This window comes from Lampris incognitus, chromosome 14 (assembly GCF_029633865.1).
Source record: "Lampris incognitus isolate fLamInc1 chromosome 14, fLamInc1.hap2, whole genome shotgun sequence".
NCBI classification, from domain to species: Eukaryota; Metazoa; Chordata; class Actinopteri; order Lampriformes; family Lampridae; genus Lampris; species Lampris incognitus.
Genome location: NC_079224.1, coordinates 41,473,001 through 41,491,664, shown reverse-complemented (window position 1 = coordinate 41,491,664; position 18,664 = coordinate 41,473,001). Strand labels below are relative to the sequence as shown.

General features: G+C 44.7%; 1 protein-coding gene across 1 annotated transcript in view; it reads left to right on the top strand.

Annotated features, from left to right (window-relative positions):
* Window positions 1-18,664, top strand: part of eif2b3 (eukaryotic translation initiation factor 2B, subunit 3 gamma) — a 61,517-nt gene that overhangs the window by 21,290 nt on the left and 21,563 nt on the right. Inside the window, exons 4-5 of the mRNA XM_056293435.1 lie at window positions 7,752-7,908; window positions 8,537-8,648. Coding sequence (XP_056149410.1) covers window positions 7,752-7,908; window positions 8,537-8,648 — 269 coding nt within the window. The remainder of the gene's footprint in view (window positions 1-7,751; window positions 7,909-8,536; window positions 8,649-18,664) is intronic.

The window sequence follows — 18,664 nt, the reverse complement described above, 5'->3', positions numbered from 1 at the left end:
CTTAATGTAATTTAAATGGATGAGTTATATAAAAATTCTCCCTTCATGCAGTTGTCATGAATGGAGAAATCCGCTATAGAGACCAAAATAATTTTTTGTACCAGTCTGTAAACTTGTTTATTTCTGCTGTAAAGTTGGGCATTTTAACATGGGGGGTCTATGGGAATTGACTCACTTTTGGGGCCAGCCTCAGGTGGCCATTCAAGGAACTCCAATTTTTGGTAGGTCTGCTTTTGCTTAATTTTTCAGCCCCGGAGCTTGCCACATAGGAAGAGAGCACCGTTAAAGCACCCCACATAACATTCTCTCTAACAAAACACTCACTGGCAAATTCACATAAGGATTGTGCGGCTTTTGTGGCCGCTAAACCTGCACAAATAACACAAAAAGAAACCATGTAATTCTCAAAGCACCTGCCAAGGGTGAAATGCACCCATAACTGCACTGCCAAATAAATAGCATCTCAGTGCTCCGTTGCTATTTTCATGTATCTAAAGTAGGTAATATTCATACATCTGGTGCAAAATTGGCCCATTTCTATGCAAATGAGCCTCATTGCAAAAACAAAAACAGTCCAATTCACAAACACCAGCGCTAGTAGCCAAACACAGTTAAAGTGAAAATTATTAGCTTCTTCAGAGAGTTGGTGGTAACTAACACCCAAACTTTCCAGTGACCATGGCAGCAGTGATTGTAGCCAGGCGAAGGCATCATCATGAGAGGCATCCTTGTGAACAGATATTTCGCAGGAGAAAATCCCTTTTTGATTCAGCTGAGACCGAAATCTTCACACATACAGGTTGCCAGGTCAAGCAATTCTTGCTATACTTGATGACATCAAGAATGACATTGAACCTACCTGCTGTGTTCGTGGCACAAAGCCACCATTTATACTTTGCCACATGGATAATTGCAATCAGATACAAAACAAGGGAAAATTGCCATCAGCTGCAAAACTCTATAGGCATGTTTATGTTGTAGTTGTAATATTGTTCATGCAATATCTTTTGTCAATCAGGCCTTGAGACGGGGCAGAGAGCAGTTACAAGTGATGCACAATTCATAGTGGGGTTTTTTTTTTTTTTTTTTTACTCAAACATAACTTTAACATGTCATGTGATATGCTACCCAGGAATTCACATTATCGACACTACCACTGGCTATTCTTGTAACAAATTGGCCACAATTTTGAACATTGACCGTACACGGTCCGGCCATATACTAGGTTTTGACCTAGTCTTGTTTGAAAAATCATTGTCTTTGTCTTTTTCATGTTAACTGCCAGGACCCAGGTCTGACAGTTCAGCTCCAACAGGTCCAAGTTCTGCTGTAACACCTGTTTTGTAGGAGACAGCAGAACCACGTCATCTGCGTAGAGCAGGAATTTGATATCTGAGTCGTCTAGAGTGAGACCAGGTGCTGTTGATTTCTCTAGGATGGTGGCCAATTCGTTAATATAGATGTTGAATAGAGTGGGGCTCATAAGGCAGCCCTGTCTCACTCCATGCTTCTGAAAGAAAAATGCTGTCCTTTTGTTGCCAGTTTTTATACTGTACTTATTGTTTGTGTGTATTGATTTAATTATGTCATGTGTTTTACTCCCTGCACCGAACTCAATAACTTTGTAAAATAGACTGCTGTGCCAAATAGAATCGAATGCCTTTTTGAAATTTATGAAACACACAAAGATTTTATTGTTTTGGTTTGTTAATTAAGGTGAGCAGGGTGAAAATATGATCTGAAGTGCAGTGTTTTGGTAAACATCCAATTTGACTTACTCAAGACATTGTTTGGTAAGGAAGTTTGAGTCTCGATTTTATAATGTTACAAACAACCTTCCCCAGATTACTGTTCACAAAGATGCCTCGGTAATTATTCAGGTCAATTTTATCTCTGGTTTTGAAAATTGGTGTAATGAGACCATGATTCCAGATGTCAGGGAAGTAACATACACTTAGAATCAAATTGAAGAGTTTCAGGATGGCCAGTTTGAATTTTGGGTTTGTATTTCAGTATCATCCATGATGCCATTTTCTCTTAGTTCCTGCTCATTAATGGGGGAGATCAGGGGATTCTGCTCTTCTATTGCCAATTTGACTTCATTTGATTTTGTTATTAATTGGTTTTGAATTGGGTCTGGATTGCTTGGTAAAATCTCAGTGTTTCGAAATGTCTCACCCATATGTCTCCATTCTGTATGGTCAGTTTTACCGAGTTGGATTTCTTAAACTTATTCCATTTTTCCCCAAATCATTTTGTGTTTATGGGCTCCTCAATGTCAGTTGTTTGTGTGGGTATTGTGTCTTTTTAATTCTGAGTGTACATTTCTAGTGTTTAAGTGTGTCACAGTAAAGAAGGCACAAGTCCACTTTTCCCGGATCTCTGTTTTTGATTGAATAATCTCCTAAACTTTTGTCTCATTTCTTTACATTCCTTATCAAACCAGTTGTCATCTTTGGGATTCTTAGGTTTATATTTGGATTGTTTCAATTGGGATTTTTTTTCTTTTCTTTTTTTTTGTGGTCTGCATGATGATGTGATTGACATGTCTAACTGCATCATTTATGCCTTTACTGTGAACGTATGTGGTGTCCAGAAAGACATCGAATACTGTTTGAATTTCGGGGGTGCTAATTGCTTTCTGGGACTGTTTTGTGCTGTTTTCGGCCCTCCTATATGATTTCTTGATATTAAACAGCTTACTGGGCTGTGGAGGTGGGGTGTTGTTTGTCTCTGTCCTCTTGAGAAACACAGTAATTTGGCTGTGGTCAGACAGAGGGGTCAGTGGTTTAACTGTGAATGCACTGAGAGAGAAAGGATCTAGATCTGTTACCATGTAATCAAATGTGCTGTTGCCAAGAGGTGAGCAAAAAGTATGTCTTCCTAAGAGTCACCTTGTAACCCACCACTGACAGTGTACAGACCCATGCTTTGACAGAGCTTAAAGAGATCTCTGCCATTCTTGTTAACCTAGGGGTCAGAGCTTGAAGGAGGAAGGTTAGTCATGTTTTGTGTGAAGTTTTGTCCAACTATATGAATGTTACCTAGCTCTGTACTGTAGTCGAGTAAAGAACCAGAGCTTGCGTTCCCCACAGATTAGCACACTTCCCTGGCCCTGGAAGCTGGAGCTCTGCTTCTGGAGAAGGGGGAAGATATCTTCATCATAGTATGGTGAGTCACTAGGGGGAATGTAGACAGCACATAGGAATATGTCAGTTGGGGGGTTAGTGATGTCTTTTTTTTTATTTTAAGCCATATGTATGAGCGTTCATATTTTTTAGGAGTACTGTAATTTGACATTTTTTCTTGGTACCAGATAATAATCCCCCTCCCTTCCTCGTTTCCCTGTTAATCCCTCTTTTAACAGTAGGGAGTTTGACTGCTGACAGAATGATTTCTTTGGAGTTTGGGGGACAGTGGGTGACAGGGCCTGATCTACACCAGGTTTCTTGGAGGAGGATGATGTCTTGGTCTTCGGTGTTTTCTCTGAATTCAGGGGATTCACTCTTATGTCCAAACAGTGAAGAATTAAGACCCTGAATATCCCACACGGAAACAGTAAAACAATTCACTAAATTGGCAAACACAAACAGTTTTAAAGGAGATAAATCCATAGTGTTGAATGGAAGGGAGGAATGTCCTTGACTAAAGGCAGTTTTAGTTCACTAATAGTAATAATATACTATAACCTATTTATTTTTCCATTTAGTTATTTATTTGGTTATGTATTACTAACTAACTAACTAACTAACTAACAGAATTTGATCTTCTACGTAGTGATTTGCACATGAATGCAGCCATGCAGAAGGATCTCTTTGAATCCGGTGTTTATGAAAGACCAAAACAGATTGAGTTTTATTGTAATGCCAGATATGTATTCTTCATTTTTCAATAATGACCAATAAATAGACTAACTCTTTCTGCATGGGAAAGAGGAGAAGGAAAATAAAAGGAGTAATAATAGTCTAATTGTCTAGGACCTCAACTGATCGGTCGGCCATCCAGTTAAGAGAAGACAGCTCATGGTAGTTAAAAGTTTTGTTAAAGATGTTAAATTGTCTTTTATACACAGTGCAAATAATGAACTTTTCGTAAATTGTAATGGTCTTTATAGAACTTGAACCGAGCACTTGGCTCATTAGTCTAGCAGTGGTACATATGAATGGTGTTCATGACACTGTATCAAAGTATCGCTTAATGAATCAGTCTGGTACATATGAGACTGAGCAGGTGTTTGATCTCTCCCAGGTTTGCATTGCTGCCGGTGCTGGTTAGTGTTGTCGGTGCATCAGCCTAGCTCCTCTGCTCTGGGTGCTGGATGTGGTGTTGGGCTGGACTAACAGGGTGAAGCCTGTGAATATGAACCGGGTGGTTCTCTGTTGTGCTGGTGCTGCTCTGGTCTTGGGGGGGGGGGGCTGCCTTGTGGATGAGGTGGTCAAGTCAAGTCAGTTTTATTTGTATAGCCCCAATATCACAAATTGAGCCAGCAGGGTGTGGCCTGGTTCTCTGAGGTGGTGACAGCTGCAGGGCGGCTTCGTGGAGGCTGGGTTGTCTTCTGGTCCGGCTGGGGGGGGGGGGGGGGGCTGAGCTACATCCTAAAACCACATCCTTCAGTGTCTTTGCAAAGGTGCTGACGGTGTCTTTGCGGACGTAGACATGGTCATGGAGACTATGAATGTTGAGGGTAGAGTGGTGGGCCAGGTGGACATTTGGCATGAGGGCACATCCACAGGAGATATCAGCATTTATCCTCTGGATGGTGTCAGGATTGAAGTCTCTATGTGGGAGGATGGTGGAGATAATGATCTTGGAGGAGGGGGAGGTCTGTGTAGCTACTCTCTTCACAGACTCTGCTACACTCTCCTGCTGAACTCTCAGGTCATTACTACCTGTGTGTATTATAATGTGGCTAGGCTGACCCAAGGTGAACTCTATGAGCAGCTGGAGGGCGTCGTCAGTCCGGGGGTGCCAGATTTTACTAACTTTGTGTCCAGGGAAAAGCTGGTCCTCTTTAAAAAACATCCCATTTGGGTCTATTAGGATAACAGTGTCAGCATCATTTGCTATCTTTTCCTCTCCAGATGTCTTTCTAGGCCGACTGGTAGTGGCCTCCCTGTGTGAGTCCGTGGTACAGGGGGTGGGGGTGGGTGTTACCGTAGGTTGCTGTGATGGCCTGGTGTCAATTGGGGTGGAGGTGGAGGTGGAGGGCTGTGGTTCAGAGCGAGGGGGGCTGTTGGTGGTGATGGAGGGTTGTTGTTGTTGGCCGGCTCTGAGACTCTGGAGCTGCTCTTTTAGGCTGAGGATGGTTTGCTCACTCAGGTGCAGTTCCTCCCTCTGGCAGTGAGTTCTCTCCCCATAGCCTGTCTGTCTTACTGCAGCTCTCCCAGTTAAGTTCTCTCCTCAGAGCCTCTCTGTCCTGCTGCAGCTCCTGGACCTCTCCTCTCAGTTCCTGCAGGGAGGTCTTCAACTCATTCCTCACCTGGCAGTACTGGTCTCTTAGCTGCTGTGTGGACTCCGTGGATGTCTGGTTGGAGAGCAGTAGCTCCTTCAGTTCCAACAATTCGACCCCCAGACTGTCTCTCATCTGGGACTCTCTGCTCTCTAGTTTACAGCTGTGCACTGAACAGTCTCCTGAGGGCTGCTGCTCTTCTCACCCCTCCCCCAATGGCTGCTCTGTGTTGATGGTGCTGCTCCTCTCCTCACTACTGTCCTTGTTCTGTCTCTCTTTCTCAGTCTCTGCCAGGGCTTTGATAGTGTTAAAGTCCTCCTGGACAGAGCTGAGACTGGCCTCATTGCCTTGAAACATGATGGTCCCATTGTGATAAACAAGTGAGAGTTGGGCTGTCTCGGTCCTCATCTTCAAAGACTATCTCTTTCTCTCTCTCTCTCTCTCTCTCTCTCTCTCTCTCTCTCTCTCTCTCTCTCTCTCTCTCTCTCTCTCTCTCTCTCTCTCTCTCTCTCCCTCTCCCCCCTCTATAGTTGTCTCTACCTTCCATCATAAACCAATTTCTGTTGTGACTGTCGTTAGGAAAAACATGGCCAGACTCTTCAACTCTTCATGCCCTGAAGCATTCACATGAAGCATTGCCGCTTTATATATTAATCCATAGCCTACACACACACACACACACACACACTCACACTCTCTCTCTGTCTCTCTCTGTCTCTCCAAGAAATGCAGAAAAATACAAGCATTTTAAAGATAACAGTAATATTTCATACATTCTCTGTGTCGTTTTGGTCTTTCAAGTTTCCGTGTTCACTTCCATGTCCGTGCATTTATATTTCCAGTGCTCTGTATGGATGAGAAATGTCTAAATTCGTGTTACTGTAAAGTGTGTTCCTAAATTGGGGAAACCATGTTGTGCTGACAGAAGAAGAAGTATGGATGGCATAATTCTTCCATATAAATCAACAGCAGGCATGAACCCCCATCGATATTTACATACCAGAGACTGTTTTTTTTTTTACTTGAATATTGCTTTATATTTGATGCATACAATACAACATGGTATTGTATGAGGAAGTCGGGAGTTGCAGAGAAGTATGTAGGAGTGGTGCAGGATATGTATGAGGGAAGTGTGACAATGGTGAGGTGTGTGGTTGGAATGACAGATGGGTTCAAGGTGGAGGTGGGATTACATCAAGGATCGGCCCTGAGCCCTTTCTTGTTTGCAATGGTGATGGACAGGTTGACGGACAAGATCAGGCAGGAGTCTCCATGGACGATGACGTTCGCAGATGACATTGTGATATGTAGCGAGAGTAGGGTGCAGGTTGAGGAGAGCCTGGAGAGGTGGAGGTATGCACTGGAGAGAAGAGGAATGAAAGTCCGTTGGAGCAAGACGGAATACCTATGCGTGAATGAGAGGGAGGACAGCGGAATGGTCAGGATGCAAGGAGTAGAGGTGACGAAGGTGGATGAGTTTAAATACTTGGGGTCAACTGTCCAAAGTAACGAGGAGTGCAGAAGAGAGGTGAAGCAGAGAGTGCAGGCAGCGTGGAGTGGGCGGAGAAGAGTGTCAGGAGTGATTTGCGACAGAAGGGTACCAGCAAGAGTTAAAGGGAAGGTTTACAAGATGGTTGTGAGACCAGCTATGTTATATGGTTTGGAGACAGTGGCACTGACGAAAAGAGAGGAGGTGGAGCTGGAGGTGGCAGAGTTGAAGATGCTAAGATTTTCACTGGGAGTGATGAAGAAGGACAGGATTAGGAATGATTATATTAGAGGGACAGCTCAGGTTGGACGGTTTGGAGACAAAGCAAGAGAGGCAAGATTGAGATGGTTTGGACATGTGTGGAGGAGAGATGCTGGGTATATTGGGAGAAGGATGCTGAATATGGAGCTGCCAGGGAAGAGGAAAAGAGGAAGGCCAAAGAGGAGGTTTATGGATGTGATGAGGGAGGACATGCAGGTGCCTGGTGTGACAGAGGAAGATGCAGAGGACAGGAAGAGATGGAAACGGATAATCCGCTGTGGCGCCCCCTAACGGGAGCAGCCGAAAGTAGTAGTAGTAGTAGTAGTAGATTGCTTTATATTTGATAGCAGAAGAGCAAATATTAAACTTGAATATTATTTAAAATTAACATATAGGTTTTTTTTTATTGTCGTTGTCTCCACTGGCTAGGCTGGTTTGGGTGTAAAATTCAATCAACAAGTTCTCTCTCTCTCTCTCTCTCTCTCTCTCTCTCTCTCTCTCTCTCTCTCTCTCTCTCTTTCTTTCTCATATCTTTCTACCTTCCCTCTCCAGACGGACATTCTGGTAGTGAGCTGTGACCTGATAACAGACGCAGCGCTTCACGAGGTGGTGGATCTTTTCAGGGCCCACAATGCCACACTAGCCATGCTGATGAGCCCGGCCCACGAGTTCACCGAGACAGTCCCGGGCCAGAAGGGCAAGATGACAGGTAACAGATTTAGGCCTGCTTAAGCAAGGAACATGCAAGATGATTTAAAAGCCAATTATAACCCGGGTCTGGCCAAGACGGCAGATTTTCCAGACCATGGAAAATCTGTGCTAGTCTGAGCAAAATAGAGGTTACCGTCGACAGTCAGCACATGTTTTGTTATGGTGTATGAGGTTACAAGATCCAAATCACTCACCGCCTGATTGAGCCTTCGACCAGTCGGAGCTGTCACGATAATATCAAACATGTTTGATTTTTAGGGACTGGAATCTAGACAAGTCCGAGCCTGCCGGCGAGCGTGTGCATCTTTATGACCGTAGTCATAACCAGTGCACTCGTCTACAACCGTGATCCATGCAAGCCAGTTTTTGAATGTGTTGCCAAGATGTTCGTGTTCCCGGCTCTAATGAGATGAAATGCTAGCATTGATGACATGATAGGTTTATGGCGTCCTTTGCTAAATGTGATCTATTATTTGAGACAGCTTGCAATTACAAAAGATGCTGGCAGTGTTCGGTAGCAGTTAACCGCTTTCAGCTCTTCGCTCAACAACTATTAGTTTCTTGTAGTTTGATTTTGTTTGATTCTATTTAAAAAAAATTTTCCCCTCAATTTTATGTCTCCCTAGCTGAACAGAGGGACTTCGTGGGTGTCGATGAATCGGGGACGAGACTGCTTTTTATGGCAAATGAGGCGGATCTGGAGGAGGGGCTATCACTCAGGAAGTCCATCATGAGGAAGTGAGTAATTAAAAAGAAGCGATTGCAAAGACCAGTCGAAACTGAGTGTGTGATGGACTTACCAAAGATGGTTTACCTGAATAAGTTTTGCCGCTTGCTATCCCTTCCGTTCCTTCATTTGTGAGCGCCCTCTGCCACTAGTAAGTATAAATAACATCTAAATAGAATGGGCGAGACAGGACTGATGTGACTCTACAAGCATGAATCTCCTTGTTCAGATTCTGGAAGATGATTTGTACAAATACTCTCAAGCTCCATTAATCAGTAAGACCACTCGACTCTCAGTCTTTTGCGTTTTTATTTTGGAGGCCATGTTCTGTAGCCGTGAGACGAAACAGTGCTGATTGTTCATGTTGGTCGAACAGGACGCCATCAAAATCAACATTTCAACATGCACGTGTGTGATGCCGTGACTCCACTTGTAGAGGAAGAGAACACGGGCCCATTTTCCAAAAATGGATCTGAAAACTTGTATATCAAGTGCATTTATCTAGTATGGACACAGTCTTTATAGAAATGAGTAAATATGGGGGGCATCCGGGTAGCGTGGCGGTCTATTCCGTTGCCTACCAACACAGGGATCACAGGTTCGAATCCCGGTGTTACCTCCCGCTTGGTCAGGCGTCCCTTCAGACACAATTGGCCGTGTCTGCGGGTGGGAAGCCGGATGCGGGTATGTGTCCTGGTCGCTGCACTAGCGCCTCCCCTGGTCGGTAGGGGTGCCTATTCGAGGGGAGGGAGGGAATAGCATGATCCTCCCTGGTGAAACTCCTCACTGTCAGGGGAAAAGAAGTAGCTGGCGACTCCACATGTATCGAAGGAGGCATGCAGTAGTCTGCAGCCTTCCCTGGATTAGCAGAGGGGATGGAGCAGTGACGGAAGAGTGGCCGGATCCAATTGGGGAGAAAAAAAAAAGGGGGGGGATGAGTATATATAGAGTGATAGTTCCCTAAAGTTGTGATGGTTTGTGATTTTGAGAAACTTGCCCATTGACCCCCATTCATTTTACAGTGCACTTCAAACACCCCTAGTGGCCATTTTCAGAGTGTGTACCTTTCATCCAGGCTGAAGTTCCTTTGCTAATACCGTCTGACATCTTTCTTAAGGGTTGGATGATTTATCAGTTCAGCTGATGAAACGGTGCTTTTACAACCATTTAGTAACCAGACTGGAGGATAGTGAATGTCAGAATCTGTGCTCGGCTGAGATCTGATCTTGCTTTATTGGGCTCAGAATAAATAACGGCATTTTCTTCTGACACTCGAGAGCTGTCCCGGTATTTTTTTACTGAGACACTTTTGCACTGTCACTGAAAAAAGAGAAGACGACCGACTCAGAAGTACTAACTGAATCCTATATTTATTTCTTGGGTTGTGAGTTAGTTGCACTGAAATGGTCAGGACGGGGTAGTCGGCGCCGATGGTTCCGGTCTTCTGGATCTAGATTCCCGAGCGTGTTTTCACATCGAGCTCATTTACATCAGCTTTTTCACCACGGGAGCAGTTTTCCCCTTGGTGTGGTTCGCTCGGGGCAGGTGAGTACACGGTAATCACACTTGGGTGCGGTCCAAAACAACCAGACCAACACCAGGTTGAAGAGGTGGTCTTGGCGCAAATGGCTCAAAACTGTTTTTCTTATTTATTTATTTTTTTCTTTAATTCCAATAAAACAAACTAAAATGTGCCAGGAGGTGGGGGGAAAGTAAAGTAACGGTGTTTGATATTTTGTTTTGAAACTTATTGAGATTTGGTCTTCCGCTCATGTGGAAAAGATAGCGATGCTAAAACGAAGATCGCTGCTTCGGCGATAATATATTAACACAGGTGAATTTGACACTCTGTTTGTGTTAAAGTGGTAAAGTGTTATATCCCCACACTTAATTTATGACCAGTAAAGGAAATGGCTTCTCTCGTGTGGCTTTCGATAAGTTATGGTTCACTTGAAATTTCGCAGTGTCAAACATAATTGCACCAATGGGAAAATCTAACAGGGTAACAACTCATTCCTTGATTATGCCCAAAGCAAATGGGCTATAAGTAAGGTATGAAAACTCCTTAAGATCTGGACCATGACTGTTTGAAGGATGAGGTATTTAAGTTTGTACAATGGTTTAGTGTACCTGTACATTACTGGGCTGGTTGTTGGGTTTCCAGGCTGCCGGTGTTGGATGACGAGCCTTTGTGTTAAGGCTAAAAGGGGTCTGAGGATGTGTATTTCATATACAAGTTTTTTTGAGGGGGGGGGGGGGCTATTTTCTCCCCAATTGTACTTGGCCAACTACCCCACTCTTCCGAGCCATCCCGGTCGCTGCTCCTCCACCCCCTCTGCCGATCCAGGGAGGGCTGCAGACTACCACGTGCCTCCTCTGATACATGTGGAGTCACCAGCCACTTCTTTTCACCTGACGGTGAGGAGTTTCGCCAGGGGTATATAGCGCGTGGGAGGATCACGCTACCCCCCCCACCCCACCCCACCGAACAGGCGCCCCGACCGACCAGAGGAGGCGCTAGTGCAGCAAGCAGGACACATAGCCACATCCGGCTTCCCACTTGCAGATACAGCCAATTGTGTCTGTAGGGATGCCTGACCGGGCCGAAGGTAACACAGGGACTTGAACCGGCGATCCCTGTGTTGGTAGGCAACGAAATAGACCGCTACGCTACCCGGACACATCTCATATACAAGTTAAAGTGAATATGTGCTTCACATTTAAGCTAGCTTTAGGTTTGTGCCTGTTCCTAGAGCGCGATGTTTTGGGTTCCAGCTCAAGTAAACGTGTTCTGGATTGTAGGTTCGAGGACTACCTGTATGAGTGTGTAAGACTCTCATTACATTAAGAGCACGCTAGGTAGGTTTTAGACACAGACACGCTTACGGTTTAAGTTCTAAACCGTGTGTGTGTGTGTGTGTGTGTGTGTATGCGGTAGAGCTGGTGTTTTGGGAGCTCGTAAATACTTCATGGAGCCAGAGCCACTGTAAATTTTAGCCAATAAGAGAGGGGCTGGGGCAGCTGCTAGCATGCTTTCCTGTACAGGGAAATCATTGGCCCCAAATACATATGCACATACATTCTCCCACATGGATGGACACACACACACACACACACACACACACACGCACACACGCACACACACTACATGCTAGCGTGCATGTGTTGAAGGAAGTGGACACAGATAAAGGAAAAGTACTCAAGCACATTAAACCACCTCACACATTGTTATAGTGTTATGGCAACATAGTGTGCTTACAGTTGAACGTTCACAGCGTAAAGTGAATGAAGGACTTAAGCCCATGTGCCACCTCTGACCATTTATACTCGCACATGCCAGCAAGCCGCATTAAAATGGCGAAAAACATTTCAACATATGTACAGTACAAGGCAACAAAAGCTGTAATGCATGCTAAAGGATGTGTTTTTCCAGAAAAGCCCGAGTATTGCTTAGCTACCAGCAAATAGTTACATCATTATCCTCCAGTCAAGGGTCCACCAAATCACACCGTGACATGTGCACGTACGGGGTTAAGCGCACAGACCCACACACACTCTCTCATCTCTTCGGCTCCCTCTCATGGTGAGCTGTCTCTCGAGTCGTCGTTGAACGTACACACTGTTAAAAGCTACGTTTTTTTGGTTCGTGACGTTTTGCGTGTTCTTCACGTGTCTGTGTGGGTTTCCTCCGGGTGCTCGGGTTTCCTCCCACCATCAAAAAGACACGCATGTTAGGGTTAATACTCCCGTCTGTGCCCCTGAGCAAGGCAATGGAAAGAAGAACTGGAGTTGGTCCCCGGACGCTGCGGCTGCCCGCTGCTCCTATACAATAGGATGGTTAAGTGCAGAGAACACTAAAAGGGCCATGGTCTAGGCTTTTGGTAGAGTAACTAATGGTAATTGTTAATTTAATCATCTAGACCGGTGTCAACGGTTACTTTGAATATGTAGACTAGCTCCTTCGTTAATAATTCCATTGTCACTATGTCTTCCTCTCTCCCATAAATCCCTGATTGAATATGTTACGTGTAAATACTTACGTCACCACAGGAGTCCTTCCTCCCGCTTGCCATTTATATCCACATTTGTACCCAATTAGTTTATTATGCCTTCTAGCGACTTTTGGGGCAGCCATTGGCTAACTTTCCTTACACATGAGTTGCTAGGAGGAGATACTTAGCAGTTGTTGGAAAGTGATGTGATAAGTTTCATGACAAAAGAAATACTCGTCCTGCTTTCTCTGTATTCATGTTGTGGTAATATCTATACTATAAGATGTCAGATAAACAGGGGTTTCTGCTGTTAACCGTGTTATTGATATGCTTTTATTTGTTGGCATGATTTTGTTTCTCGTCTGCTTTCACAAAGTGGGAAAAGTACAGAGTACAGATGGGATTAAATGAAAAACCAACATAAAGTGTCTTAGTAAGGTGTTGGGGCCACCAGGAGCCTCCAGAACAGCTTCAGTGCTCCTTGTCATAGATTCTACAAGTCTCTGAACTCTACTGGAGGTGATGGAGCACCGTTCTTCCAGAAGATATTCCCTCATTTGGTGTTTTGATGATGGTGGTGGAGACGCCAGCCCAAAATCTCTCATAGGTGTTCAACTGCGTTGAGATCTGGTGGCTGTGAAGGCCGTAGCGTGTGATTTACATCATTTTCATCCTCATCAAACCATCCAGTGACCCCTCGTGTCCTGTGGATGGGGGCATTGTCATCCTGGAAGAGACCGCTCCCATCAGGATAGAAATGCCTCATCATAGGATCGAGGTGATCACTCAGAATAACGTTGTATTGATCTGCAGTGACCCTTCCCTCTAAGGGGACAAGTGGACCCAAACCATGCCAGGAAAATGCCCTCCACAGCATAACAGAGCCGCCAGACCCCCTCACTGTAGGGGATCAAGCATTCAGGTTTTTCCTCTAATTTGTCACCTTTCTGTAGCTTAGGTTTCCTTTCTGGTCCCGCCCCTCCTTCATTCTTATTGGTTTGTGGAACTGAAAGTGACGTTTGTGTGGGGAAAAAAATTCTGCTGTTTTTCAGAATTAACAAGATCTCAAGATCCCGCGAGAAGCTCTCCCCTGCGTGGAGTACGATTGTTACTGCTAATCTTCCTGACCCTCCGACACGAGTTATCTCCCAATGTCTCAAGCCAAAACCAAAATAAAACTGGGTTAAACTGAACAGGCGGGACATGTTTGCTTCCATGAAATCGAGCTCTCAGGTAAATGAGAGCTCCTCTTGGGCTTTTGAGATATCTCGTTAATTAAAAAAATTATTGGGGATGATCAGGGGCACCTATAAAAAAAATAGCAGAACATTAAAATTATGCATAATTAATTATGCATAATTATGCAAAATATGCATTTTCTAAAAATGGCTAAAAACCACTTTTCTCGGTATTTCAGATGATTCTGAGCATTTGGGGGGAGGGAGTTGGAGTGGGGGGGGGGTTAGGGGCAGGGGGAAGGTGGTTAGCTGGCAGGATGAAGAGGAGGGAGGTTTAGACGGGTGGAGAACCAAACCGCTACATTGTAGCGGGGTTCTTCTAGTGCTTCCATAAAGTCGAAACTGTAAGGTAAGCGTTAGCATAAATATTGTCAGTTTTTTCTGAAAAACATAGCCAGCACTCTTGGCTTTGTGGTTGAGTAGATAAATAGAAATGTTGTGCAAGAAAGCATTTAAAAACCAGTTCTAAGTAATATCATGCCAGAATTTACAGAATTGGAATAACTTTGATTACTACTACTAAAGCAAACTTCTACTACTACTTTCAGCTGCTCCCGTTAGGGGTCGCCACAGCGGCTGATCCGTTTCCATCTCTTCCTGTCCTCTGCATCTTCCTCTGTCACATCAGCCACCGGCATGTCCTCCCCCACTACACCCATAAACCTCCTCTTTGGCCTTCCTCTTTTCCTTTTCACTGGCAGCTCCATATTCAGGATCCTTCTCCCAATATACCCAGCATCTCTCCTCCACACATGTCCAAACCATCTCAATCTTGACTCTCTTGCTTGTCTCCAAACTGTCCAACCTGAGCTGTCCCTCTAATATAATCGTTCCTAATCCTGTCCTTCTTCATCACTCCCAATGAAAATCTTAGCATCTTCAACTCTTGCCACCTCCAGCTCCACCTCCTGTCTTTTCATGAGTGCCACTGTCTCCAAACCATGTAACATAGCTGGTCTCACAACCATCTTGTAAACCTTCCCTTTAACTCTTGCTGGTACCCTTCTGTCACAAATCACTCCTGACACTCTTCTCCACCCACTCCACCCTTCCTGCGCGCTCTTCTTCACCTCTCTTCTGCACTCCCCATTACTTTGAACGGCTGACCCCAAGTCTTTAAACTCTTCCACCTTCTTCACCTCCGCTCCTTGCATCCTCACCATTCTGCTGTCCTCCCTCTTATTCACACATATATATTCCATCTTGCTCCTACTGACTTTCATTCCTCTTCTCTCCAGTGCATACCTCCACCTCTCCAGGCTCTCCTCCACCTGCTCCCTACTCTCACTACAGATTGGAATCACTTTGATTACCAAGTGCAACGATACACAGGGATTTCTTTCACCGATATCAGCGATATGTCACAAAAGTACCCAAGTTTTACAGCAATATTTACCGTTTAGAGTTCATGGAATTGATGTTGAGAATATTAATAACTTGTTCCTTGTAAAGCCTTCAAATCGACCAGCTCCCATCCCTTATGGTGAGGACAAAGAATAATGGCAAGGCAGCTTTTACCTCCTCCTTTTCTGCTGTTTTTGTTGTCTCCATTCTGTCAACTAGTGCCAATGGAAAGTGAGCCGCATTTCATTTCAGTGTGCAAAATGCAATATGTAAATATGGTTACATTTAATGGGCGATAAAGGAGATCCTATAGATATGATTTTCAGCCCACTTGAGTTTCACTTGTGCTACTTACAACTGCAAATAACTTATAAAACTAGGTTTAGCCCTAAAAGGGTCATTATGATTGGAACTATGAGGTCTAGTTGTTCAATTTGATGCTATTGCATGGATCAGTTGCATTCGTCTCGTGCTCTTCCTCTGTGTCACATTAAAAGTCACTGTTGCTTAAACTTTCCTGATCAGGAAATAGCCCAGATGTGTTTTTGGAAAGCTGGGTGGGAGTTTGATTTGTTCCCAATAGGAAAATAATACAAAGGGGGGGGGAGGGGGGGTTCATAAAATATGTGAGAATCCAACAACGGTAATGTATTTCTGTCGTTCATTCATTCTTTCAGTCATTCATCCTTTGTGTTTCCTTGTTTGTTTGTTCACTGATCCTTTTTAATTGGTCCGCATGCTTGTTCGGAGTAGGTCTGAAACCCTCAGCAGTACGACAGGTTTGGCTGCCAAACTGTACTGTAATTTTGGCAACCTCTGCAACTCATTTGCCTTTTTTCCTTAGAGTCTTTTCTGTTGGCCCGTCTTTGAAATTGTTGATACTTTAAGACACACCGTAGGAGGCATCTATGATCTCACAGAATAAGTGGGCACTTTCTTGTGTTGTTAAGCGAGCGCAGGCTGCGGAGTAGCCCCGCCGCTAAGCACAACGTGGCCATGTGTGGCTCACTGGGGTCAACAAAAGTTTGTAACGCACGTTTGAAACCACGCTACGCTGCTTAATGGCCTGACTGCGAAACCTTCTGCGGTGGTGTGATGTGAAAGGAATTACATACATTTTATTTACGGCGAAATCGAATGCCGAACACCGCGAATGGTATGCTCTTCAGCCCTGTTTGACCCTGTGGTGGAAACCGGGCTAATGAACAGCATGAACAGTCATTCTGTTGTGTTTAAATCACTGAGCACTGTGGGAGCTTGGCTGCAATTAAAATAGACATTATGGGATGTGTAAGAGAGACGTGCCTTCCCTCCCACCGCGGACTGCTGTTGTAAAATGATAGTCGTTAAGGCACGGGATGAGTCTCTGGCCTGGCAAGGTACGAAGTTCCTAGTACTGTTGACATCAGCCTTTCCAGCATTCACGGCAACCAGAGATTGTGAGATGTTGCTATAGTATGTGAAGAAGGAGAAGTTGTTGTTTGGTGCAGTTGTTTCAGGAATACAAAAAGTTTGTCAAAGTGGGATGCTGTGTGACGTGACAACTAATACACTACCGCGTAGCAAGCAGTACACTTTTCATTTCATTACGAAGTGTGGGCGGCACGGTGGCGCAGTGGTTAGTGCGGTCACCTCACAGCAAGAAGGTCCTGGGTTCGAACCCCCGGGGTTGTCCAACCTTGGGGTCGTCCCGGGTCGTCCTCTGTGTGGAGTTTGCATGTTCTCCCCGTGTCTGCGTGGGTTTCCTCCAGGTGCTCCGGTTTCCTCCCACAGTCCAAAGACATGTAGGTCAGGTGAATCGGCTGTACTAAATTGTCCCTAGGTGTGTGTGTGTCGGCCCTGTGATGGACCGGTGGCCTGTCCAGGGTGTCTCCCCGTCTGCCGCTCAATGACGGCTGGGATAGGCTCCAGCATCCCTGCGACCCCGTTGGGGATAAGTGGCTTGGATAATGGATGGACAGAGGGATGTACAAGTGTGGTAATGTAGACGGAGGATACAACATAGCCTATGACACATTTTGTGCTAATTTCAGAGCTAGGCAAAACCTGAATCAATGTCATTGTAATTTAACTTTATTAGATTCATTAAATCAACATTTGGAATTTTCCAGGGGTTGTGAAACTAGTACAACGATTAAAAAAAGGAAATGGTCAAATCTCCAAATTTTTTGGTTTGCTTATTTTGGATTTTAGTGGCGGAGCCCGTTCGCTGCAGAAGCTTCGAGGCGGTATTTACGTAATTGTTTGACATTTTCGCATGTCCATATTTGCGTCATCCCTACAGGAAACTGCTCTAGAGGTTTTTATGCAGTGTTGGCAGGCTACTCGGAAAGTGTAGTGAGCTAAGCTACCGGTTCCTCTACATGAAGCTACACTACACTGAAGCTACTAACCCCATGTAGCAAGCTAGGCTACAGCAACGTGGCAAAAGTAGCTCACTCCATCGAAGCTTTTTGTGTGTGTGTGTGTGTGTATGTGTGTGTGTTCCCCTGCAGCAGACAAGTCGCGGGCATCAGGCCTAGGATTGATACGCCATGACACCATCGTACGGAGATGCTTCTGTTGGCTACACACACAGGTCCGTGTGTGGCGGTGGGGTGGCGTCACTTTGCTGAGCGTCCGCAGTTTTATTTCAGACCGTGGTAGAAATCTCCACTGCACTTGAGCTTCATTCATGTTTGTGAAAATGCAGCTTGTGTGGATGCTACCCCACTAGAGCAGTAAAAGAGCTTCGCCGCCGGAGAGCTGTTTGATACAGAAAACGGCCACGCTGCTGAGAAATGTGGCTGAACTAAACGTAGCACAAAAAGTAAGGAAATGTGTGTTTGGTGGATTATTTCTTTGTTGTAACAAGGCTTCTTGGCAATAAATCTTATATCAGGCAGCTGATTGGCAGCACCTGGGGTACCAGAAGCTCAAAACAAGAGTCAATAGCAACAGCAAAATAAGCTGTTTGGCATCGGCAGAGAAGATTTGGCAAATTTTTCATGGGCACAACCCACATACTCAGCTCTGCTGCTCATCCCTCAAATGCATGTTCCTTACAAACGTGGCCCCATTTAAAAGGGAAAGAAACAGGCTTTCCAACGGTATAAGATTTATTGCCAAGAAGCCTTGTTACAACAAAGAAATAATCTACCAAACACACATTTCCTTACTTTTTGTGCAAAGTATAGTAACGCCACTACTTGTAGCGCCGCTACTGCCCAACACTGGTTTCGTGTGAAATTCTGCTCTGATTTCAACCTCAATCATTCAAGCAATGAGAATTACAAGAAATCAAAGAAAGTTAGCAAATAAATGGCAAGTTTGCAGACCCATGATTCCGTTCTGCACAGTGCCTTGTGTTTTCCTTACAGAGGGAAAGCATCCAGACCCTTTTGCTCATCTTTCACTACGCTACCCTTGCTAACAAAGAGCACCTGTTTACACTTAGCCACAGATCTGTACAAC